The sequence below is a fragment of the Vitis vinifera genome, chromosome 7 (assembly GCF_030704535.1).
Source record: "Vitis vinifera cultivar Pinot Noir 40024 chromosome 7, ASM3070453v1".
NCBI classification, from domain to species: domain Eukaryota; kingdom Viridiplantae; phylum Streptophyta; class Magnoliopsida; order Vitales; family Vitaceae; genus Vitis; species Vitis vinifera.
This window is the reverse complement of record NC_081811.1, coordinates 23,424,543-23,450,123: the sequence shown is the minus strand read 5'-3', so window position 1 is coordinate 23,450,123 and position 25,581 is coordinate 23,424,543. Positions and strand designations below refer to the sequence as shown.

The 25,581-nt window shown below is 37.3% G+C and overlaps 1 protein-coding gene across 4 annotated transcripts; it reads right to left on the bottom strand.

The window, feature by feature from the left end:
- Positions 1–12: 12 nt before the first annotated feature.
- Positions 13–23,214, bottom strand: LOC100247418 (calmodulin-binding transcription activator 3). Of its 4 annotated transcripts, none has more exons than XM_059738492.1 (13): positions 22,777–23,214; positions 21,086–21,205; positions 13,254–13,369; positions 12,950–13,038; positions 10,951–10,993; positions 10,237–10,444; positions 9,907–10,008; positions 9,463–9,785; positions 3,428–4,012; positions 2,540–3,231; positions 1,530–2,097; positions 1,049–1,372; positions 13–449 (listed from the first exon to the last, which is right to left on the bottom strand). In XM_059738492.1, exons 1-13 carry the CDS (start codon positions 22,823–22,825, stop codon positions 339–341), a joined length of 3,330 nt encoding a protein of 1,109 aa, XP_059594475.1. In that variant the 5' UTR covers positions 22,826–23,214; the 3' UTR covers positions 13–338. The 4 variants fall into 4 exon arrangements, with proteins under 4 accessions (XP_059594475.1, XP_059594471.1, XP_059594474.1 ...); XM_059738488.1 differs by having other exon boundaries at positions 13–452; positions 9,463–9,788; positions 22,777–23,129; XM_059738491.1 differs by having other exon boundaries at positions 9,463–9,788; positions 22,777–23,129.
- Positions 23,215–25,581: the final 2,367 nt, after the last annotated feature.

The window sequence follows — 25,581 nt, the reverse complement described above, 5'->3', positions numbered from 1 at the left end:
AACACCAAGCAATGCAGCAACAATAAAACAAATGTTATTTTTCCTTCTTGTTTTTTCTATTAAAGCTAATGGATGCAGTACAATGTTAGATTCCTAAATAATAATTTATATCAGACTCGCCTACAAATTACAAATGCACAAACATAATCAGATGTAGCAGCATAAGATGATATTACAACCACTTTGTGTTTGGGAGAACTCCTAAACCCTAGAATCCTAACCCACTTTATAAAGGGGATGATTAGGTGGACACGGTTATTAGATCTACACCTGAATTTTGGTTTTTTGGCACAGCCTATGAATATAATAGCACACCATAAAACCACAAAGATCTTCACTCAAGATGCTGTAGGCATGAAGGTGTCATCATCCAACAATGCTTGAAGATCAATCAGGTCATCAAAATCAGCCGCTTCTTCCGAACTGTTGAGAGCTCTGTCGTACACAACCTGCTAAGAGGATTGAATATAAACAATTCCATCGAACATCAGCAACACTGACAGAGGGTTATAGTCCAACTTACAGAGACCCTTTCCCATTTATGGATCTAGAGATAAAGAGCCCGTCGAATTCAATTCCCACAGATAAATAAAGCTTGATATAACAAGTGGGTCACTCCCAGGTTATTTTGGCTTATCACCAATCTACATTTATGATTGTAAAAACAGATTTCCGTCTTGATGATGCAAGACTCCAAAATTCCAAACTTATCCAGATATTCCCTCACATCTCTTTTTTTTTTTTTCTTTTTTTTTTTTAAATAAAAAAATTTGATTAATGAGAAATTCCTGCTGATCTTCATGTTTTTGGTTCATTTACGTCATGTCAGAGGCACACAACCCATCATTTTACCAACTCTTAAGCATATCTTAGAGACAACGTAGCTTATTCCTACTAGCTGGTTTTGTGCTATGAAAGCTGAATCATGGGAGACCACCAAAATAGTAAAATGAGTTGATCCAGAACACATAGCAAAAAGGTGCAAATCTCAGTAGAAGCACAATCTAGCATTCAAGGGAACATAATCGGGGAGAAAAAGTCGAAATACCTTGGTTTCCTGGATCTCAGTGACAACATTCAGCAGCCTACGGTATTGATCTCTAGCCTCTGGATACTGAACCATGGACTTCACCCTAGCAAGGGCCTTTTGCAATCTTTCCTCTGTTTGCTTTCTTCCCTCTTTCAGGAAATCATAATCATCCTCCTTCGAGGATATGTCTCGCATGCTTGTGCCCTCAGTGTGTGTTTCTGGTTTGAAACCTCGCAAACCGCTCCCTTTCCGTCTCCAGCGCAAAATTACCTTCTCCAAAATTCCTACAGACCAGATTATCTTTCTATAGTTTTTCCTGACCTGGTGGCCTCTTACATGGGCCTTTCACCAGGGGAAAAAAAACAAAAAACAAGGGTTAGAATTCAAGAACTGAGTTCTGGAAAAGAAGTTACCGGAAAATGGTTGGGGATGAATAAATGCTAAAAGATGAAACGTGAATACTAAGATTATGTCAAAAAGGGCAAGTATGACAATACACCTGAATTTTAACAATCCGCTGCCTGATTATCAAAAAGTCTTTTCTTCCCTTCCAACTGCGGAACTTATTTTGTATCCGTGTTGCAGCAGCATGCACAGGTTCATCATGTTGTCCTAGCCTGCTTTTAACAGCAATAAGTGAGAGAGCATGCTCATCTGACATTCCAAATTTTCCATCATCATACTCTTTTTGCTGCTTCTTTTGGAATGACTGAACCCTGAAGACTTGATGAATACGAGCAGCAGCTTGAGTAGCATTACAGACGGCAGCTAATGAATCTTTCAGGGGGAGATCCCCAGTGCTGATTGGAGTTGGGCTCCGTTCAGAAATCGTTTGTACAGCTTTTATTCCAGAAATTTCCGCAGCATCAGCTTCCTTGGTTTCTTTCAAATGAAGAGATTGAAGGTGTGCACTTAAAGCAGATTCTGCAAGATAACCAGCAATTCCTTTGTGTCCATTGCTAGAAGCTAAGTCTGCAGGCGTTCTGCCTGCAGGATATTTGGGAGTTGGATCTGTCAATGCTCCAGGAGCAGCACCTTGAGAGATGAGGAAAGGAACAGTCCGCTCTCTGATATAAAAAAAAGGTCCAGAAAGAGGAAACCGCCAAGAAAAATCAGAATGGGAATTAGAATAATTTAAAGAGTACGTCAAGTATCTGATGAAATTCCTAGAAATCACCCCTTGAAATGATCCTTTTTATTGTGTAGATAGAGCAGGCCTTCCATTATACTAGAAATGTTTATTCTGTTACTTACATTCAATTTTTTTTTTTCTATTTTCTGTGTAATGAGGTATTCTGTTCTCCAAGTTAACGATTTCCTTTCGCTTATAATCTGACTGGGATATTTTCCCTTTGTTTCAACAAACCAACCAGAGTTAATGGCAAGCATTGACTTTAAGAAATGGTGTCCTTTTCACTAACAGGGGAAGAGGAAAGAAAGAACTTGACGAGAACTATAAAAGGAAACTTTTCTTTAAATGAATTAAGAAAGAATTTTCAAGATACTCACCTGCCACAAAATGCTGCCCAGTGAAGTGCAGTCCATCCATTCACATCACGAAAATTGACACTAACACCTGCAGCAGTTGTGGGTGGTATAGCCCAATCATAGCCAAGAGCAGCTGCAAAATGAAGCACCCCTTGGCCATCCTCATCTAATACATTTGGACCTTTTCCACCTTCAGCTGCCTTCTGAAGGAGCCACACGTGCAACTTCTCCTTCAGCAACTTCTGAAGCAGCTGCTCCTTAGCCTTTTCAGGTGAGAACTCCTCTGAAGTAAGCATTAACATCTGCTCCCATTCATCATTGTCTTCTTCCATTAGTGAACTGATTTTGCTGTTCAAAGGGAATCTATCACCCTCATTGCTCAGCCCAGAATTTGAGGAAGGGGCCAAAGACAATAGTTTTACAAATCTCATATGAAGGAGAATTTCACTTGTACTGCCACTAGAGACATCTGCAGTATCCACATCACGAATATGGTTGACACGGTATTCAAATTCTCGTACTTCACTACAAGCTAACCTATTGGAGCATGTAACATAAAAAGGAACCCTTTCAGCTTTGTGTATGGGAGTATGGCAACGAAGAACACCATCTGATATGACCTCAGCTGGAACTTCTACTTCACCAAACATACATGACCATTTACATTTTTCTGCATCCTGTTGGCCCTTCAAGAATTTTCCCATAATGAGGACCTGCACAAGTTGAAGCATAAATGAGAAACAATGATATAAGATCAAGGGCAGCTATATTTTGATGCTGCCATTACTTAAATATGTATAGAAACGTGTTTATTGAACACAAAAAGAATTGAAAGGCTTTACTGATATAAGATTGAAAAAAAACAGCTGACAGCCAATAAATCCAAAAGCTCAATTCATAGAGAATTACCTTGACTTCTGAGCCCGCGTAAGCCCAGTTAGGTGAGAAATCAATTATGCTGAAAAGCTGATCCTGGGAAAGGGAGGGACCCAGCATATAGGTGTCCAAGTGTCCTTGAGGAGAAATGCTAGACTCATCAACTCCATTTTCACTCTCAACAGTATCCCAGTAGGCTGCAGAGCTGGACAGCCTGGACTGCATATGTGACTCATTAACGTCTCCTAGTTCTTTACTCATCCATCGGTTGAAGCTGTCAACCTTCTTCAGACCTTCCTCTGTTAGAGAGCTATCTAGCAAAGGCTGTTTTAAAGCAGAGGAATAGTTGGCTTTTCCCTCTGTGATCATATTTCTTTCTGAATCTGATTTCTGATAGCATCCATGATCTACATTTAAAAGCTGTATTTGAAAGTCATTTTGCAAAGGATGACCCTTCTGCCCATCAGGATATGCATGTCCAGGCTCCAAAGAATTCAGTAAATCCACACAATTGGCTTCCTGTATGTCAAACCTAGTTGAGAGACCATATGCTGAGTCTGAATGCAACTTCTGATCCCCAGGCCACTTAGATAAATGTGCAGAATACCCTTCAGAAGTCTGTTTGCAGGGGCAAATTTTACACTAAATACAATTAATAAAGGCATTTGAGTAAAAAAAAACTAGTCTCTATACTACTGCTATATATAATGATGCAAAATTAACAGATTAAGGATTATAAAATATTCAAAAATGTCTGTGGATGCAACTAATATCTAAATATAAAAATTAATAAATTCACCTTTGACAATGACATATGTTGTATATATATATTACAAGTATATATTAACAAAAGAACAACAAAATCAATCACCTGTTTTGATATGTTTACAAAAAAAACCTTATTACAGAGCACAATTTTGTGAAATTAGAAAACACAAACAGAAATCTTTTTAAAAGTGAAATTACAGAAATAATTAGAAGTTTCTAGAAACAGGCTGTTTTTAGAGAAAATTCCAGCATATGTTTTGGCAGTTTTGCAACTATATTCCAAACAATTTATTCTGCATCATTTTTATTATCTTTCCTTCAAAAATAGAAAAGATTTTCAAAACCTGCATAGATGCTCTAAATTACCTGTGACAAGCAAGACAAATTGCAAAGAATAAGAAATTACTTGCCAATGAATTCATGATATTGTTCAAATTACATGCCTGTTTAGTTAAGGTTCTGAAAATGGTTTTTCATCTTGAAGATTGAAAAAAAAAAATGAAAAGATGATGTACACATGGCATCTGGTAGTAAAAAAAAAATACATAAATAAAATTGTGGAAAATCTCAACAAGTGGACATTTACTAAATTTCTTTCTTTTTCATTCAATAAAATATCAAAAAATCAATTTTCCAAAATGAAAACACATTTTTGAAACCTGAACTCAAACTACCTTATATGATCATGAAGAAAGATATATCAAGGGATTCAAGTTTTCTGATAACAAAAGGGTTCAATATTCTAGGAATTATAATGTTCAAGCCAAGGGGGTTAAGACAAATATGGAAAGTCCACGTGGGCATTTCCAAACTTCATAATGGAATTACATGTTAGCACCAAAAATTCAACTAATTAACATTATATAGCTCAACAAATTTCATCACGAGTGCAGAAATTATAGACATGACAAGTTCAAACTAATACCAAAAAATAAAGACAATCATTCTAATTAAATAACAATAGCAAGAATAAAAAAAAAATGATATAAGACCAGAAGATGGAAAAATTTTCTCCAACTCTATCTTTTGAGCACATTTTTCTATTTTTTTGATGGGCAAACATTGTTAGTATATCATACAGGAGGCACATATCAGAAGAGGGTGCAACCTCAGTACACAGGAAACATACAAGGAGCACAAAAGCCGCAGAAATAAAGAAAAGAAAAGAACTCCAGTAATTATAGAACAGTTCTCAACCCATACCTTAAGCATCTAAAAAATTTGAAAACAACAGATTTAATCTCCTAAACAATCCCTCAGCAAGAAGAAAGAAAAACAATTTTTTTATGCCAAATGAATAGAATATATAAACCTCACATATACAAGCACACAAGTTTTCTTACAAGCAAATTCACACTCTTATATAACTCATGTTAAGCTACCAATTTGACCTTAAAGTTTAAATTATTAGATAAACTGATTTAAGGTAAAATCCTAATACTTCATCTCATATGTAACCTTACTTAGGCATCTATGTTGGCTCAATAACTAAGGAAACCAAATAATTGGTAAGGTTCAAACTCACAAGCTTCTATAAACCAAGGCTCTAACACCATATTAAGCTACCAATATATACAAGGCTAACTATTCACAACAAAGCAATAGCCCTAAATATCATCATTACACTCTTGTAATTTTCCTCATTCTTGCTCATAACCAACTTTCTAGTTTCTACCACACCCAATCTTCTTATAGATGCCTAGATCTTTATTCATCCCATAGAGACTCTTAAATATGAGTACTAAAAACTAAGTGTTACTTTTTAATAAATCCTCATTCCTTTCACCTCCCTCTAATCCCTTAACTTCTAAGGGAATTTATTTTTCATGCTAAAACTCCCATGGGATATAAAGCTTTAACTTCAACCTCTCTAGAAAAACACTTACAAGTGTGGGACCGGTTATGGAAAGAAGACAGCTTGAAGCAATCTCTCTTAAGATGGATTTCTATGGAACAGGTACAATAGTATTTGGCATCCAAGTTTCCAGGTTTTGAGGTGGACAAATGACCTTATGGAAGAGACTACAAGCTTTGGCTGTTCTAGGTTCTTGGAGGGCAAGAATGGTAGGATTGTTTAAGATAAGCATGGCAGTTTGGGATCCATTGAGTAGGGTTAGAATTAAAGCCTCTGTTAAGCTGCCAATTAGACCCAAAAGCTTAAACTGCGAGGTAATAGATGTAAGATCCATACCTGCACATGGAAAGGCAAACTAAAAAGCATGGATTACAGATAAGATCATATGAGGGAGTAAACAAAGAAAGACACTAAGTAAAACTTGAACTCAAGACTTCTAGTTAACTGAAACTCTGATATCATGTTTGGCTATCAATTTAACTCAAAATCTTAAGCTCTAAGTAATGGTAGGCCAACAATGTATGGGTCAAAGCCCTAATAGACTCACTTAAGGCTTCAGCTAAAAAAGGAGTTTCAAGACATTGCTTAGTTTTCTCTACCTAAAAATTTGGAGATTGGTGTCATCTTCTTATCTAATGTGTTAAAGGAGTACTCCATTGCCCTTGCTCCCCCCATCTTAGTGGTCGGCTAAACAAAACTCTTAAGCAGGAACAACTACTCTGGAAAGCTGTGTTAGATGGGAATTAGAGATGATTGAAAATCAAAATGGAGAAATGCCAGACCCTCTCGGAGAAAAAGCGGATTTACAATCAGCCTGCTCTTGATCTACAACCAACCTTGGCTCTCCTCTCCCCTATAGCTTTTGTTTGAGATGAGCTTCCGGCTTTGAGCAGAGCCGGGAGCAGATACAGGATCAGAGAAAGACCTCCTTGCTTTCCAAATAGCCAGCTTTGGCGATTGCACCTTAAGCTCTATCATTAAAGCACAACCGTAAAATGCAATTGTTGCTTTCTTCCAGGACAGGAATGGGATCACAAGAATGCCATAAGGGAGTTGCAGTCTATGCTGTGTGGGACGGAGGAGTTGCAGTCATAAAAGATCTCTTTTCCTTGAAAGCCTTGGAAGTAAGTAGTCTATTAGGGAAGTGGGGATTTTATTAGTCAATCCAGTATCTTTACCTCTGTCTAGTGTCCATCCCTCCCTCTGCTGTGTTAGATGGGAATTAGAGATGATTGAAAATCAACATGGAGAAATGCCAGACCAGCAGGGTAACTCCAGTAAGGGTGTGTTCCTTGCCATCCTATGGGGATCAAGGGAACTTTAAGCTGACATGACCATGATCTTCAATCAAGAGAGATTCACAAACAAGATTTTAGAGTATGAACGCCATTACTGGTTCATGGAAATAGCTCCACATGTTACAATTTTTTTATTTGCATCTTTAAAGTACATTCTCACTTAGTCCTGCTAATTCAAACACAAACCCAATTAACAGAAGGGAGGCCATGTGTTGAAGCATTCAAACAGATCCATCCTGCTGCTATAGATTTTGATTGTATTTGGATGTTTTTGCTTGTTTTCCTCTCAATTCAGGCATCAGGCTCTTTGAAGCTTTGTTTCCTTTTTTTCTCCCCCTCTCTGTTACCATTTCCTTACTACTTCTTTACTACACCTTCTCGTCTCCTGTGTTTTTTACTTCTTCATTTCCTGCAACTAAATAAAGTCTTAAATCTCAACAAAGAATTTAACCCCATCAAGGGTCATAGCTAACTTAAATTCAGTACCACTATGATGTAAGATCTTTGGATTTCTAGCATCACAGAAGTTTTGTGAGTTATGTAATAAGATGAAAAGGTTAAAATTGACTGAGAGAAGAAAGAAATACTTAGCAGCCACACCAAGATTCCTAGGCAATCCCACATAGCATTTCCCAAGCAATCACACCCTCAAAGGAACCATAATGGATGCTGAAAACTATTATAAATTTTAAGTCTCTAACTTGAAAGACTTTAATGGTAATGACTAACCATCATTCACTTTATCTTTCATGTTCTGCAACTCATCCATCTCAATATTCTCATTTTGGCTACAAAATGTGTTTTACATATTCTTTCCTTTGCTGTTCTTTTTCTTTTTGCACTTTTTCTCCTTTCAAAACAACACCCTTTACCATAAAGCATAGCCTGCATCACAGCCATTGTATAATTTTTTCCTTCATCTTTACAATTCATTTGATCACACTATACTCCAAACACTTCATCCATCCTGCTCCAATTCCATGGAAAACATCTTGTTCCCCTTTTTTCATAATAGCCTATCTAAGAGTAAACAGTATTTCCTAGCTATCAAATTTCCAGACCTGCAACTTTATTAGTAGCCACTAGCAACATTATCAAATATCTCTTTATTCCAAGCTTTAAGATCGAGCTTCAGGGCTTTTAGCTGGGTGGCCAAGATGTGGCTAAATGAACCCTCAATATAGTAGCTCACCCACCAATTTCTAATAAGGTCCTTGAACCCTACCTCTTTTGACCACATATTTTCAAACCTAAAGGGTGATTTGCCCCTCCTCATCCCTCCTTCGTCCAATAAAATGGGAGTGTGACTAAAAACTGGCCTTGGCAAAACACATCGGACCAGGTCACTAAAATGATTCTCCGACTCTTCTAATACCAAGAAGTAATCCAACCTAGATGAGGATTGATTATTCAAGGATCACTTAAGGGACATCTCTTTGGCAGCTGATCCTTTTACTCCAGCTTATGTAATTCCTACTTAAATCTATACCCAGGGCATGGTTCATTTATATGCTTTTTAAATAATAAAGGAAAAAAAAATCAAATTTAATTATACTACATACTATTTCATTATTTAAGAAGTATGAATAGATTTGTTTTTCTTTTTTGCGATTATCATGAAATAATGCGTCATTTACTATTCCAATTTTGGTATAATTTTACAAAAGACAAAGTTCAAAAAATCATTATGGGTGAGTTCAACCCTACTTAACCTGAATTTCACCTATATAACACAAATAACCTATCCACCCAAGTCTAACCACCCCTATCTACTAAGCCTAACTCGAACCCAATTTGAAATTGAAAAATAAGATTGGGTTGGACTTGGTTTGAGTACCTTAGGTCAAAGGTTGGGAGAAGTTCGGGTTCAAGTTATGTAACTGTTCATTTAGGTTGGGCTTGGGTTGGTGGTGAACCCAACATGACCCACCTGAGTTGCAATCCTAGATAACCTTTAAGTAATCTTGTAGTACAGATGAAGAGACTAACAAATGCGTCGATTTGGATCTTCAGTTTTTGAGAAAATAAACAAGAAAGAAAAGATCCTCTACCAATTATCAATATCTTTCAGATGTTTACCATTTACTATTACAACCTAGGGTAATAAAAGGGCATGCCATAGAATGCATTTTTGAATCATTCAGTACCTGCCACTCGTCTTGACCTTGTGGATCACTCCCAAACTCTTGCTTTCTACTAAAGCTGTCTGTCAAAAGCTGCATCAAAATCTCATTTTCTTGTTTAGGAATGATACCCATAGTATCAGCTCGTGTAGATGAAAATGGTGTCTGAGAAGGCATAGATTGAACTCCAGCATTACAATTTTCCAAGACATCTTCCCATGATGGGAAGTCAAGATTTTTTGGAAGCTCATATGATATACCAACACTGTTGGAATCCTTGCTGCTACTTTCTTGAGCAAGTGAGGTAAAATCAGCCCCAGGAATGTCCAACTTTCCTTGGTAATCATCTGCTGATAGTTTCAAGTATTACCATCAAGTTGATATGCAATGTTATCAAATAACTCATAACTGTTAAAAAGGAAACATGGCCAGAGATGACAAAATAAAGACAAAGAAAGACTAGATTACTTGAAAATGGTGCAGGGTAGTAAGGAGCAGTAAGTGCATCACCCTTCTCCATCACAGGCTCAAGAAAAGAGTGGAGTCTGGAACTGGCTTGGTGATTATATGCTGCATCAAATTCCATTTTAAGTAACAACAGAAGATTTATTTTGACGTGAATGATGAGGAGAATCTTTATCAATCAGGACATTTGCAATCCACGAAGCTAGATTTACTTTTCTAGACAATATAGCAATAGTTAACAATTCAAACTTTTTTTGTATCTGAAGTTTGTGCAAAACTCACAAATTTTGATATATCAGAAACTGAGAGACAACAAATATGCAATAAACATACCTGACTCAGCATCTTCATATTCTGATGCTTGAGCGCTGTTCAGGCTTGTTGTGTCAGTGGTTTGTGAAGCCATTTGGTAACTATTCATGGGAAAACTAGAAGACACAGAACAGTCCGTCTCAGAATTGGGTACAACTTCTTCTGTTTCTTGGGAATTGATTAAAGCTCCTTCAGTCTCTTTAATGCGATTAAAGCTTGTCCTATTTCCCTAATGAATTAAAAAAACAACTATATGAAGATCGTTAACTGAAACAGCAAAGACAGTGTAGCATAGTAATATTTGTCAAGAGAGAAAGAGAGACTATTAGTGATGACTTGCAGAGGTTGTGCATGCCTCATTTGAAGTATACCCAACAGACAATGGCTATATGGCAAGGACAAACCGATAACAACTGAAATTGCATGAACATCTATTGCTAAACTTTAAAGAGCATTAGTTCTATTTGACGTAATAGCCAACATGGAGATGGAAGATTAAGGCCCACATTGGAGTGAAAATGATTTTTCTTCTGAGAAATACAAACATCACAATGACTACTATTAGAAAGTGAAACAACCACAGTGTGCAGAAAGTAGAAGCTGGGTGACAAGATATACTAGACACACTATTCTCAGCTAGGTACTATATATCCAGCAGACTCAAATATAATTAGAAGACAAAATGAAAAACCAAAAAATTATTTGGGCAATAGGAAAAAGATGATAAAATCTAACCTTTACTTCCCGGTAGTGGACAAGAACTATGTGTGAGAGCTCCCTGCAGCAGTGACCACAACCCGATAAGAAACAGAAGAAGGTCCCCTAGCAAGGAATGATTAAACAATGGAAACCAAAAGAAACAGAAATGGCAATGAAGACTCAGAAAGCAAGACAGATCTCTCTCTATACACACATATAAAAAGCCTTTTCTCATTTACTGATATGGTGCAGAATGAGGCAGTATAAAAATTTAGATTGAATTAATTCAAATTGACAAATCAACCACATGATAATTTCCTTCAGTTCAGAGTCACTTTTGCTTTTTCTTTTTGGGGGGTGGGCGAGGGAGAGGGAGGGGGAGGGGTTTTGTTAATGAGGGTCATGCTTCAGGGGCGAATATCCAGGTGAGATCTTGTGCAAGTATTTTATTCTTCCTAAACCCTTCTATGTTTTTCAGTATAACTTGGAATCAAGAAAAAAATAATCCAAAACTGAGTGACAACTATGCACAAGTTTAAGTCCATAGTTTAGTTGCTTGGTTGATAGCCAAACTTCTCCTGATATCATGTTTTGCAATACGGATCCATGACAAATATGGAACCATGCTCATGCTCATAGATGAAGAACTAATGAATTTTAATATATGCATTGAAAGTTCCATATGATAATGTCAACATTTGTTGCCTTCATTCTGAGTCAAGTGGAAAAATCTAGCCTGATATATCAACTCCATCCATCATGACCAGAATGAGTTTCCATTAGAAGCTAGCTGCACAGGAATTACATGCAGCAGTTCCTTTATGATGTCATTCAAGGAGTAGAAATCCATATTCACCATTTCCAGCATGTGAGTGAAATTTATTACGTAAAACACATTGGAATGTTCAAATTTCCACTTTATGATCAGTTTGAGTGTATCAGTCTGGGCAAATCAACTTGGTTAGTCTAATAATAATTTACTGAAATTCAATCAATCAGGTTCAGTTGAGTTTGTTCAGATCTAAAACCAGATCAACTTGAAAGAAAGGTGCTTGGCCAAAGCCCAGGTTTTAACCAGATATGACGACAGTCCTTGCTCATGGTCCAACCCAACAGAAGTACTTGCCCTCATATAAAAAATGGTTAAAAGAGGACCATATGAACAAATTGCATGTGCATACAGACCCAGCACCATGTTTGCATAAGGACAAAGTAGTTCTCAAATCATCACTATTCAACATATTCAACCATGACTCAGAATCCTTCTCACCACTATTTGTTAGCTTTAGATGTCCATTATCATAACAAAAGCAGAAAAAATAGAGAAGGTGAAAACAAGTCACTGCACTCTGTCAGTTTGGTACTTCTTTGCTAAAATGAGCGTGTGCAAGTTTCTAAACCTCAACTTTAGACTCAACTTTGAAAGTTTAGGTTAGTTTATTAGATAGATCAGCAAGGTGATCATACTAGACTCTTAAGTCTAGACTACAAATTTTGTTTAATTCCAGCTGTTCTGGAAGTGGAAGTAATTCATGGAAGTTCCTGAAAGTTGGCAAAAATTTACAAGCATTGGGCATGCCTGTAATTTTCAAGATTAGCATATATAAGAGGGATTGTGCAGAAGGCATTCAACCCTAATTTTATCCATATCCCTCTAGACAAAAATAGTCCCAACCCCCAAGATCATATATAATAAACATTCTAAATATTACTCATTAAATAGTTCATGGTCAATGCTAAATAGCAGAAACAACAATAAATATCGACAAATGCTCATAGATATAAAATTACAACCAAGAATATATGCTGAAACTAGCATAAGAATAATGATTTGTATTATATAAACAGAAACAAATGGGACAACCAATGACAATCATCTTTTATAAGATGCATGGGGGTGGAAGGATGTGTGGAGAGAGGAATAGACTGAAAAATACAGGAGTTCAAAAAAAAAAAAAGTGAGGGGGTGGGGTCAGGGTTGGTGTTGGGCTTTCATAAAGAGCATGTGTACTATGTATAAACTTGATAAACTCACTCTTCAAGCATCCAATAGCTGCGTCTTTGAAAGTTTTCATTATCTTCTCCATGGGCATAGTAGCAATGCAAAACATCAATGCTTCCAGCCTGAAAGGATATAACTTAGTTTTATTTTTTAAAATTTAATTTGGAAGTGAACTAAGAAATTTTCAACACAAACAACTCCCAAAATCAGAATAAATCAAAATTACCAAATAATGAAGTTATCAGCAATGTTCTGTCTGGTAGTGTTTCAATAAAATTTAAACATAATGTTTGTTTCTAATAAACTAAAAACCAGAGGGATCATCCTTGGAGATTACCTTGAGCCTCTCATGAGCTTCCTTCACTGTCTTCCCATCTTTTTTCTTCCTCCAGTTATGGCCATCTTTTCTAAAGTACCTCAACACCTTCCGATCAAAAAGAAAAAGTGAACCACCTGAAAGAGAAATGAAAGTCAACACAAGATATGTTTAAGAGTATACCCTGATTAACTGGACAAAAATCAATCAGAGAAATGCTCTGTATTAGAGAAGGTGGATCTTTTAAAATAACCAACCAAAATGCAAATAAATTATAACTTTTGGTAAGTTTTTACAACCCAACTTTCCCATCTAAAAATAATCAACAGTGTACAAACACACATGTGGCCTAATCAATGCAAATAAGTAAGGAGGACGATCCACTTCTGAAGTTTAAAACAGTCAGTTCTCATAAGAGTTAGAGAAGCACTGAAAATAGGAGCATACAGAGGGATAAAAAGGTTATAAACTTGGAGGTGTTGTATGTATTGTTATCCTAACAACTTAAACTTTTAGAAAAGTTGGTAGTTTAACATTGGATGAGCTATGGTTAAGTAGAGATCTTGAGTTTAGGTTCTTAGGAAAGCTGGTAGCTTAACAAAACACTATGGCTACTCTTTCAAAATTGAACACCAAAACAATAATTAAGAAATAACAAAACAGCAGTTTTGATAATTTCAGCAGATAATATAATCATATTCAAAATGGTTTCAACTGCTTTACCTCTACCAATGTATGAAAAGAGAGTACAATATACATATATATATATATATATATATATATATATATATATATTTTTATAAGTAAGCACATATATTAACAGAAGACAAAAAAGCCACAAAGCATACAAGGAGTATACGAGGCGACTAGGGCCTCCCAACCAAAAAAGAACAAAACACCCCAACCCCTAAGTGGAGGCTAACCACTCCAAGAAGCCTATAAGGGAGTTCGACTCCACATCAATGTACAATTTAGCCCAACCCCAAACATTACACACAAACGAAGTTTTTAACTTCTGAACTGCTAACACCCCCCCCCCCCCCCCCCCCTCTTAAATGCTAGCCTATTCCTCACCTTCCAAATTGTCCAAAAAATGTAAAGCGGGATGGACTTCCACAATTTTTTCCTTTTTTTCCCCACAAAAGAGCCCTTCCAGCTACATAAAACCTCCTTACAAATTCTGGAAAGGCCCACTGAACACCACACAACCCAAGAATGATATCCCACAAAACTCTGACGACTATACAATGAATTAAAATATGATTAATTGTTTCCTCTTCACACCCACACAAGAAACAACGGTTAGGAAACTGTCACCCTCTTCTCTGAAGCCTATCAAGAGTGAAAACCTTCCCCCATGCGGCTTCCCATGCAAAAAAAGCAATTTTGGTTGGAACTCTATCCACCCAAATATTGCTATAAGGGAACTCAGCGACAATAGGACTTGCCAACACACTGTACGCTCTCTTGACTCTAAACAGCCCGTCTCCTCCTTCCTTCCAAATCACCGAGTGTTCCTCCAATGTAACTCTATGCTCCCTGAACTCAACCAACAAGTTGCCCACCATATCCAACTCCCAATCATTAAAGGCCCTTAAAAACCTTAAATTCCACCCTCCTTGACCAAAATTCTGATCCCACATTTCCTCCACTGTGACATTCCTTTGGGCAGCCATGGAAAAAAGATTCGGGAAGCTTTGGGACGGCACATTATTCCCGCACCAAGGATCCATCCAAAATCTGATTTTATTGCCTTTTCCCACCTTGAACACCATATTTTCCCAACACCAAGCAGACTCCTTCAAGATCTCCTTCCAAACCCCTACTCCAAACACCCCATTTGCCTTCCTTGTCCTCCATCCAAAGTCCTCTTGCCCATACTTTGCCTCAAGCACCTTCTTCCAAATATCCTCCTTAGCACGCGCAAACCTCCATATCCATTTGCCTAGTAAGGCTTTGTTCAAACAAGCAAGCTTCCTTAATCCCAACCCTCCCTTTTCTTTATCCGCACACACCACCTCCCACTTGACTAAGTGTGCTTTTTTCCCCCCATTGGCCCCTTCCCACAAAAAGTCTCTTTGAAGCTTTTCAAGCCTCCTTGCCACTGATTTTGGCATACGGAACAAAGACATTTTATACAAGGGCATGCTGGCCAACGTACTCTTTATAAGAGTGATTCTCCCACCTTTGGAAATATATTGGCGTTTCCAAAGGGCAAGTCTCCTCCACCCCATCCCACACGGAAATGGCCTTATTAGACACCCCTAGAGGCAGCCCCAAGTATACAGCAGGCAGTTGTCCCACCCTACACCCTATTTCAACAGCCATCTCGTTCACCCCTTCCACCTCCCCTACCGGAATAACCTCACTTTTGTCCAGATTAATCTTTAATCCTGAAGCCGCTTCAAACCAAAAAAGAATCCAACTCAAATACGTTAAGTACTCTTTCTTTGCCTCACAAAAAACTACTGTGTCATCCGCAAAAAGTAAATGAGATATATTGACAGCCTACCCTCTTCCTCGCCAGATGCTACACCTAGAAATAAAGCCCCCTTCAACAGCCCTCGTGATAAGCACACTTAGCACTTCCATTCCCATGACGAACAAGTAGGGGGAAAGAGGGTCCCCTTGACGTAACCCCTTCGAACTTGAGAAGAACCCAGCTAGCACACCGTTCACCAACACTGAGAACTTGGCAGTGGATATGCAACTCCACATTCATCCCAACCACTTTGGCCCAAATCCCATTTTTTGCATAACCTTCAACAAAAATTGTCAATTGATGTTGTTGTACGCCTTCTCAATGTCCAATTTACAGATTAGGCCTTTCTCTCCCCTTTTTTGCCAAGAATCTATTACCTCGTTTGCAATTAGGGAGGCGTCAAGAATCTGTCTCCCCTTAATAAAAGCATTCTGATCGAGAGATACCACATTTCCTATCACTTTTTTAAGCCTGTTGGCCAGCACCTTAGCCAACAATTTGTACAATCCCCCCAGCAAACTGATAGGCCTATAGTCGCCTAGGTCCTCCGCCCCTCCTTTCTTCGGTAACAAGACCAGAAAAGTATTATATAGGCTCTTAATGAAGGAATTCTGCTCATGGAACTCCTTGAACATATCCAAAACATCCTCCTTAACAGTCTCCCAACAGCTTTGCCAAAAAGCCACTGTGAATCCGTCCGGACCCGGGGCTTTGTCCCCATTAAGGCTGCATGAATCTCTAGCTCAGAAAATGGGAGCTCTAGGGCTTCCGCTTCTGACTGACTGATCTGCTTCAGTAGCAAACCCCCTATATCCGCCTTCCAACCCGAGCTATTAGAGAGCAACTGCTGATAGGCATTTGCAATCCCTTCCCTCACTTCTTGTTCCTCTGTAAGCCTCACCCCGTTTATCTTTATTTTATCTAGGACATTGACTCTCCTATGGGCATTAGCCATACGATGGAAATACCCCGTGTTTCTATCCCCTTCCCTTAGCCATAATTACCTTGATAACTGCCTCCAATGGATTTCTTCCAGCGACACCCACTTAGCATAATCCTCATTGGCTTCCTTTTTGCGGCATAATTCCTCCTCTGTTAAGCTTCTCTCCCCTTCCACTAAATCCCAACGCTCCACTTGTTGTAGGGCTTCAGCTTTATTTCTCTCCAAACTTCCGAACACCTCCCTATTCCAGATTTTTAGATTTTGTTTCAACCCCTTTAGTTTAACAGCCAACCTGTAGCTAGGACTGCCTCTAACCACAATCCCTTGCCACCAACCCCCAATCAGGTCTTTGAACCCCTCAGCTTTGAGCCACATATTTTCAAATTTGAAAGGGGAAAAACCTCTTCTTAGCCCTCCCCCCTCTAGAAGAACCGGGAAGTGATCCGAGGTTGGGCGGGGAAGTCTTCTTTGAGATACCCTACTGTACTGGTCAAGCCAATTGGGAGTCACTAGGAATCTATCCAACCTGGCCCATGACTGATTATTGAGCCCCCCACTCCAGGTAAAAGATCCTCCTTGCAAAGAGAAATCAACTAGCCCTAAATCATCTATGATCTGGGCAAATCTCCTCATAGCTGAGGTAATCCTCCCATTTCTACTCCTTTCAAAATGGTACAAGATCGTATTGAAATCGCCCCCTAAACACCAAGGTTCCTCCCACAATCCTCTAATTGCCCCAATCTCCTCCCACAAACACTCCATTTCTTCTCTTGAGAAAGGGCTATAGACCCCCGTAAACACCCAGATCCCTCCATCTCCCACATTCCTGAATCTGCAGGAGATGGAAAATTGACCCTCTTCCCAATCCAAAATCTCCAGCGATCTTTTGTCCCAGCATATCAAGACACCCCCTGTCGACCCCATAGCATTCAAGACCCTCCAGTCTAGGAATCTCCCCGGACCTAAGCTTCTCACCACCCCTTCAGTCATAACTTGCATCTTTGTCTCTTGAATACAAAACAAATCCACCTTTTGTTTTCTTATAACAGACTTAATTACTTTCCTTTTGGAACTGTCATTCACTCCCCTCACATTCCAACTCAATATTTTTAAGTTCATTGGGCAACTGCACTCTGGTTCCCTCTACCCTAAATAGGGTCTTTCTTCTTAATATCCCTCTCATAATTAATAGAACACTCCAGCCTCTTAAACCCCCTTTCAAATCTTGAATTCTCTAGCAGGCCTTTACTGTGTATCTTCTCCCTCTTTTTCCTGATTTTGCCCAAGAAGCTCAAAATTTCCTTCTCCAACCCTTCGGTTGAGAAGCCTAGAAAATGACTGAACTTAACCAGACTACTCTCCTCCCAATTAAGCTGTTTTTCCTTCCTTCCTTCTTGGGCTTCAATCTGGCCTATAGTCCACCCCGAATTCCTTTCCAAGGGATCGACACTGTTGACCTCTACCAAGTCCCAACAGCCATCCCCTCTCCCGACGTGCTCTTCTGCAATTGATCTTCGTAACCCACTTTCTTCCTGAATGCCCTCCCTTCACACCCCAGAATAGTCGTAATACTCCCTCTCCGGAGTCCGACCAAAATAAAAGAAGTTAGAAGAGGAAGACCCTTGTGCCCTCAAACCCCCCAAATTCATAACTAACCCATACCTCGCAGCTTCTTCCTCTAGCACCCTATCTGCCATTGAGTGGTGTAAGTCCAGTTGTTGCCTTCTCGTAATTTCTTCCTCTCTGAGTCTGGCGAACTCCAACTCCAGGTTACCTCCCTTGCTATGGCCGGTGATAACAGGGGGGCAGGCTTTTAAAAGGAGCCCACTATCAATATGATGGGCCTGAGACGGGATAGTCTTCTCCTTATAAAAAAAGGCCAACCCAGAACCTGCAGCCTACCCCGAGCCCCTGGGACGCAACAGCCCAAACACGACCCCCTTTGAGGCTTCACCCTCTAAGGGAAAAGAAAGCCCATCAGCCCATTTTGAAGCCAGGCCTTATGTCGATGGCCCAACATTCGGGTAAGGCCGGAACAACAGACCCGCTTGAGCTTGGGGGCCCATCGCATCAGAGCCCACTTCCTGCGCCAGCCGTCCAGTCGCATCCACTAACTGGCGCTGCTCCTCGACCCCCGTACATGCCATCTCTTCCACTCGCGACCCGGCGCGTGCATCCGCATCACCCCTGATCTCCCCACTTGGTCGACTCCACAACCCGCGCTTCCTCCCCGCTTCCTGCCTTAGCGACAGCAAAGCCTCCCACCATAAAGTTAGGAAATAGGTCGCCTCCTCAACCCCTATCTCTAGCGAACAAGGGAGATTCTCGCCGTCCGATTTTACTAATATCCTAGCCCACTGTAGTTCCTCCATACTCTCCGTCTGTGGGTTGATGTCTAGGAACCCACCGCACACATCCCCCACTCTTCTCAGTACAAACGGGACCCATAGCGAGATTGGAAGGCCTAAGATCCTCACCCAGACTTCCTTTCTAACCTCACCTTCTTCCAATCACCCCGACCTTAGGCTTCATCGCTCCAAGTCCAATTGAACTCCTCCCACCGCCCTTTTACCAGAGATGAGGACCCGCCTTGCTTCTTCCACGAACTCAAACTCCAATAATGCCCGTCCTTTTCCCAAGCTTGCCAAACCATCTTGCCTTTCAACCCCCAGGACTTTGCCATTTCCCAACCCAAACTTTCCAAATCCTCCCCTTTTGCATCGCTAGGGATCCAGCTACCAATCAAACAATGCTCCAATCTGCTAAGATTTCTATTTATTTCCTCCCGTTCCACCTCCACTCGAAGGGTGTTAGAACCCTTATTCCACAATCCCTTCACTGTATCCACAAACGATCTACCCAATACCCTCTCTTCTTGTTGTTGCTCCTTTTTATCAAAACTATTATCCAGCTTACGAAAAGCCTCCACCATCGCCAGCCAACCCCCCTTATCCCCTCTGCCTTTCGGGATACATATGTTGTATCTCTTATTCTCTGAATCAGCAACCTCTAATTGCAGGAAACTACCCGCCCTATTAGCATCGCGCACCAAGGAGAAACTTCTCCCCATCTCCTTCCAACCCTTTTCCCATTTTCCTTCCTTCAAGTCCTCAATGCACTGATACAGACCTTCCAGGAAAAACCCTATACTAGCCAAACCTCAAGGAGACACCCCTTTCTTACTTTCCATTATGATTACTTGGGGTTTTCCTCCCCTCTCCACCATTTCGACCTCAAAGACCTTCGACTCCACCCCAAATTTTCTCCGGTTCTCCGCACGACTGACACTCTCACCACTGGCGCTCTCTCTCACTCTCTCGCTCTCTCTCATTTCCTATTTTAAGTATATATTTTTACAATATATATACATATATAGATAGAGAGAGAGAGAGAGAGAGAGAGAAAGAGAGAAGGAGGAAAAAGGAGAAGCAATAAAAAGGGTATCAGTAAGCCATGGGACTGAAAGAGATGAGATAATACCTTAGAACCTAAAAAAAATGAGAGGGAATGAAGATAAAATAACATATTGAAGGGTGAAGTGATACAAAAAGGAACTCTTCTCACTCTTCTAAATCAATTTTAGTTTATCCATGAGAAGACATGGAAAATGTAACTGATTCTTTCATTCCCTCGGGTCTCTGGCTACTTGTCAGAGGTTTCAGTTTAACATTGATATTAGATGTTATGTGACAAAAAAGAGAAATTAGAAAAGGAGTAACAAAAAAATAACATCTTACTATGTTCCATATGAAGCAACTGGCAACATCCAGATGGTTAAAGGCTTGTATTTCCGAGGTCGGAATAAGGTAGAGTAAGAGTTCAAAGTCTATGCTTTGAATTTATTGTAAAAGTATTAATCTCATGATTGATGGTGGTTGGAATAATGTTTTAGCTATGAGACACATGGCTGAAATATGATAAAGTTAGAATTCATTATCACTACCTAGACTTTTTTAGTTTTTTATCCATGCATAAGTGACTGGCCTTCTAGATCTATGAAGTTTTGTGTGATCAACTGTCATTTACACCTACCATGCAACAGCCTTGATTTAAGACATTCAAGATAAAAACACAAAAACAAACAAGGAACCTGTAAACAAGTGAATGCAAAATAAAATTTTGAGAATACCAAATACCTACAATACAATGAGGGCTTGTTACAGAAATTCAAGGCTCAAATTTGTGAACAAAAACAATGAATAATTTATTATTAATAAGATAAATTCTCACTGTTTATACATTTATTTATGTTAAGCAACTACTTTTCTTCCTCGGAATCAACCTAGAATCTCCCTATCCCCACTCCAACCTCGTGCATCCTGAGCCAAGCCTCAGGCAGCAAGATGAAGACTGATTATTTGACAAAAGGAATTTCTAAAAAACCTGTTCTACAATTATTAACGAACTAAATGCAATTAAAAACTGTACTTGGTGGCATATTTGCAGGCTCTGGGCAAATACGGAATTTTATATAATTTCGAAGAATTTCACAAATTTCAGCAGGGCGCAGCCATCGATTCTGTGCTTCTAAGAGTATTTGCTCGATATCTGCACTCAATTATAGCATATACAAGTTAGAATAAACAAGAAGAAAAAGAACCCCATGCAAAAAAAGTGGTAACTATATCACAACCAAGTCTAGATCAATGCTCGATTCATTAACTACTAGATCAAATATTATTCTTCAACAACCAATTCAAAATTGCAACACCCATGACAAAATTTATCTGTTCATGAAAATAATATGGAAAACCCCAGCAGAAGTTGCTTCTATGAAAATAAGAGACAATAGAGGAATCTCTAATTCAATATATTCAATGTTTTCCTTGCCCTTTAGGCCTGACTCGAGAAGCATAGGTTTGAGGTGGAAAATTGGATATTCCAAAAGCTAGTCCCAACAGAGACAATAATAATTGTAAAAAAATTGTAACTAAAGAATAGTTTTAAATTCAAATGTTATCACTCTACATTCCAGCAAGTTACATGTAGCTAAAGAATAATTTTGAATTCAAATGCAATGACTTTATAGTCTAGCAATTTATGTGTAGCTAAAGAATAATTTTGAATTCAAATGTTATCACTGTATAGTCTAGCAACATGACATTCAATATGCCGGGGATCTGATCAAGTTTTTACATCAAATGCAAAAATTGTGCATCCCAATTAATATATTGCAGATTGGAAGAGCTAAACAATACATTCTGATTGAAAAAAAAAAATCATCACTAGACCACAGAGTGATGTCATAAGACCCATAACCCTATGTGAGAGGCAAAATCAAGCATAACTCCTCACTCAATCCTTGAAACTGTACCTTCTATAGCCACTAAAAAATAGCTCCAAAAAGTACAACATGCTATTAACTTGATATGAAGGTTTTAACAGTATCTAGTCCATACTCAATAGCATTAAGACGACATGGAACTCAGCTTGTGTTTCTAAAATGAAATACAAGTTTCTTCTACAGGTTATAAAAAAAGGGGAAATCCCACACAAACCACTCTATTACTGCATGTAAACCAGATGGCATCTATTTATCACTAGAAGCAATTTCACCAGAAAGCCAATCATCCAACCAAGCATTCAATGGAGTATTACTACACTTTCCCAAACATATATCAAAATGCAACTGGAAAATCTGGATACAAATGTTGGTAAAATTAAAATATTAAAGCAATCTGCAAGGACATTTGCACATGTACTTTTAGCTGAGGCTGCTCAAATAGTCAGCAGTACTCAATAAGGATAACATTTTTACACTGGAAGAGTAGAAATGCACAAATACATAAAAAAAATACATACACATAAACGCATCCAAACACACAATATATCTATGGCATAATCTATGGAACACAACAATCCCCAACTCAAAAGTGTAGTATTCAACAAGAATCAGCCTCACAACAGATAACAGTAAATTCATTTAACAGACACGAGAGTACAGTCAATTCCATTAAATTCCTATCATGAAGAGAACAAAAAGGTCAAAAAATAACTAAAACAGACACAATTCAACTTCAAGTCTTCAGTCAACATCTTCTCATTAAAATAAATAAAAATTAATAAAAAGAACCAAACAAGAACAATTTCTAGAAAAAAAACAACCACAAAACCCTCACCTAATTGATTCCCGAGAGCATACCGCCTAGTATCCGCCATGGACGCCATGAAGCTATTCACTCCGATCTCAAACCTACAACAAAATCATCGCCTAGAACTTCCTGATATGAGACAAAGACACCGAGATGTGATCGGAGTGAGGGTGGATGGGGAAGGAAACTTAGATCGACGCGGTGGATTGCAATAATTAGGAAGTCGCGAGGAAAGGTGAGATCGCCGCCGAAGAGGAATTCGTACAGAAACGGTCACACTGGTGCCGAAGACTTCAGTCTTTTGACGTAAGTTTCGGGATATTGCTTTCCGGGCTGGCGATTGGGGGAATCTAGTTTACTCGTTTTGTGTAAGTAGCTTTTGGGTAATTTTACTTTTGGCGCCAGTGTAGTGGGTTTGCTCCCACTTTTGCCCCCCGCTTTTCGGATTAAGTCCCTGTTTTTTATTCACCGCAACACGTTTCAGGACAATAATCAAATTAAATATATTATAAAATCGCTAATTGCTCTTTGCCACATTATATTTAACAAATTTTTGCAACAGTAGTCCTTCAACATATTTATATTTAATAATAAAAAATATTTTTTCTCTTTTAAGTAAAACCTGAAGTCGTACATTATTTTGGTTCCTAACATGTTTATATATTTATTTGAGTGAATTAAGAATTGTGACCCCAGGACTCAAGGATTTTACAAATGGCACCTCTAATTCTGTAATATTAACAAAGCAATTAATCTTACAAACCCTTCCGGAACAATAGAAAATGAACATGACAAATGTGGATGAGCTAAAAAGCCAACTATTGTCGCCTCAAATAGCTACCAACAAGCAATCAAGCTTGATTGATTGATGTAGTTTGTTTTTGTTGTGCAAATCATGCTAGAGAATAATAATAGGAAGAAAATAATAAAAAGAATGAAAAAATAAAACACAATGATTTACGTGTCTACGTCTGCAGAGGAATTTACGTGTCTACATCTGCGGGAAAGAAGAAGAAGAACTTTCACTATTGTTAAACGAGATTAACTCTTTTCAAACTCTCAAATTCCAATGCTCAATTTATACCCAAAAATAGACTTACTATTTTGGTCAAAAATCTCTTCCTATATTTTTTTCTTAATTACAAATTAAATTGTCAAAGATACCTTTTCCTAAATAGAATTTATGCCTATCAAACATATTTTTAATTTTATTTTATTATTTTATATCTAATTTATGAATTCATTTTGACTCACTAATTTTTTTTTTTTAAAAAACTTATAACTTTTATAAATCAGTTTTATTTTAATCAATTTATAAATATTTTAAAATAAATGCATTTTTTCATAAAGTTAGATAAATATTTTGCAATTTAAAAATATTTTTAAATATATGCATTTTAATTATTTCATAAAATATCATTTTTACCTTGATGATAAATAAAATCTTTTTAATTCTCTAATTAATAATGTTTCTTATTGTATTCTAATAAGATTGAATACAAATTTTGTTAGTTGACATCAATAATAAAAATAAATAAATAAATACAATTAAAATTAAAATACTTAAAAATTAAATATAATTAAAACCAAAAATATTAAAATATTAAAACATTGACATTCATTATATTTTCAAATATTTCTCCATATCTATATTTTCTACTAATATACTTGAGCTTTCAATATTTTATTTTTATATTTTTAATTTTAAAGTGATTTTAGTTTTAATTAAATTTTTAATTTTTAAAATTTCTTATTTTATTAATCTCAAATCAATTCTCACCATAAAAAATAAAATCCAATTGGTATTATTAATCTAATAATTAAAGTGGTCATTTTAAGAAATATTCTATATCTTAATTTTATTTTTAATATTTTGTTGTATATATTTACTTTCCTTTCTTCACGTGGTTAATTAAACTTCATCTTCTACCTCATTTTTTATATTTTAAATCTCAACTTTATTAGAGTAAAATTTAGGGATAACCGATTAAAAGGGTTAAAATAAACATGACATTACAAATCTAACCTCCCACATTTTTCACCCAAAAAATACTTATTTTGAACAAAAATACCCTTTTTTTTTTAAATAACATTTTCTTTTAAAAACACACATTTAAATAATAAAAAAATTGGAGAGTTTAGTTTTACAAATTTGCATCTTTTCATATTTTTAATCCATTAATCCTAAAATAAATTTATTATCCTTGTTGACTCCCATTTTGGTTGTTTTAATTTATTTATTTTAAATTATTCTTATTCATTTATTTATTTAGTGATATATATATATATATTATTTATATGAATTTATACTTTATAATTTGCTTGATGGTAATGAGTTTCTTTGTTAGCTTACTTTACTAGGGTTTGTTATTTGCTTTATAATTTCAAGGGAAAATTAATGTCAACTTATAACTAAAAATATACATTGAAAAATAATGAAATTTACCAACGACACTATAATATAAATAATGTCTTGTAAGAAATCTCTATGATTTATTATTATTATTATTATTATTGTTATTATTATAATAGACAATTACATTCCAAGGTAGAAGGGGCTAAAAATAGCTCATAAGAGTTAAAGTTTGCATAATTGTTGTGCACTCTATGAGAATTTTTGAACAAAAATTATCATTGACATATATCTATTTGCATACTTTTCTCGATTCTTATAGTTTGTTTTTAATATCAAAACATTAAAAATATTATTTACATATGAATAAATGTTGAATATGATTATATATATGTATATATATATATATATATATATATGTTAACACATGTATAAAGAACTTTGTATTAGATGTGCAAAGTTTGTCTTTTATAAATATA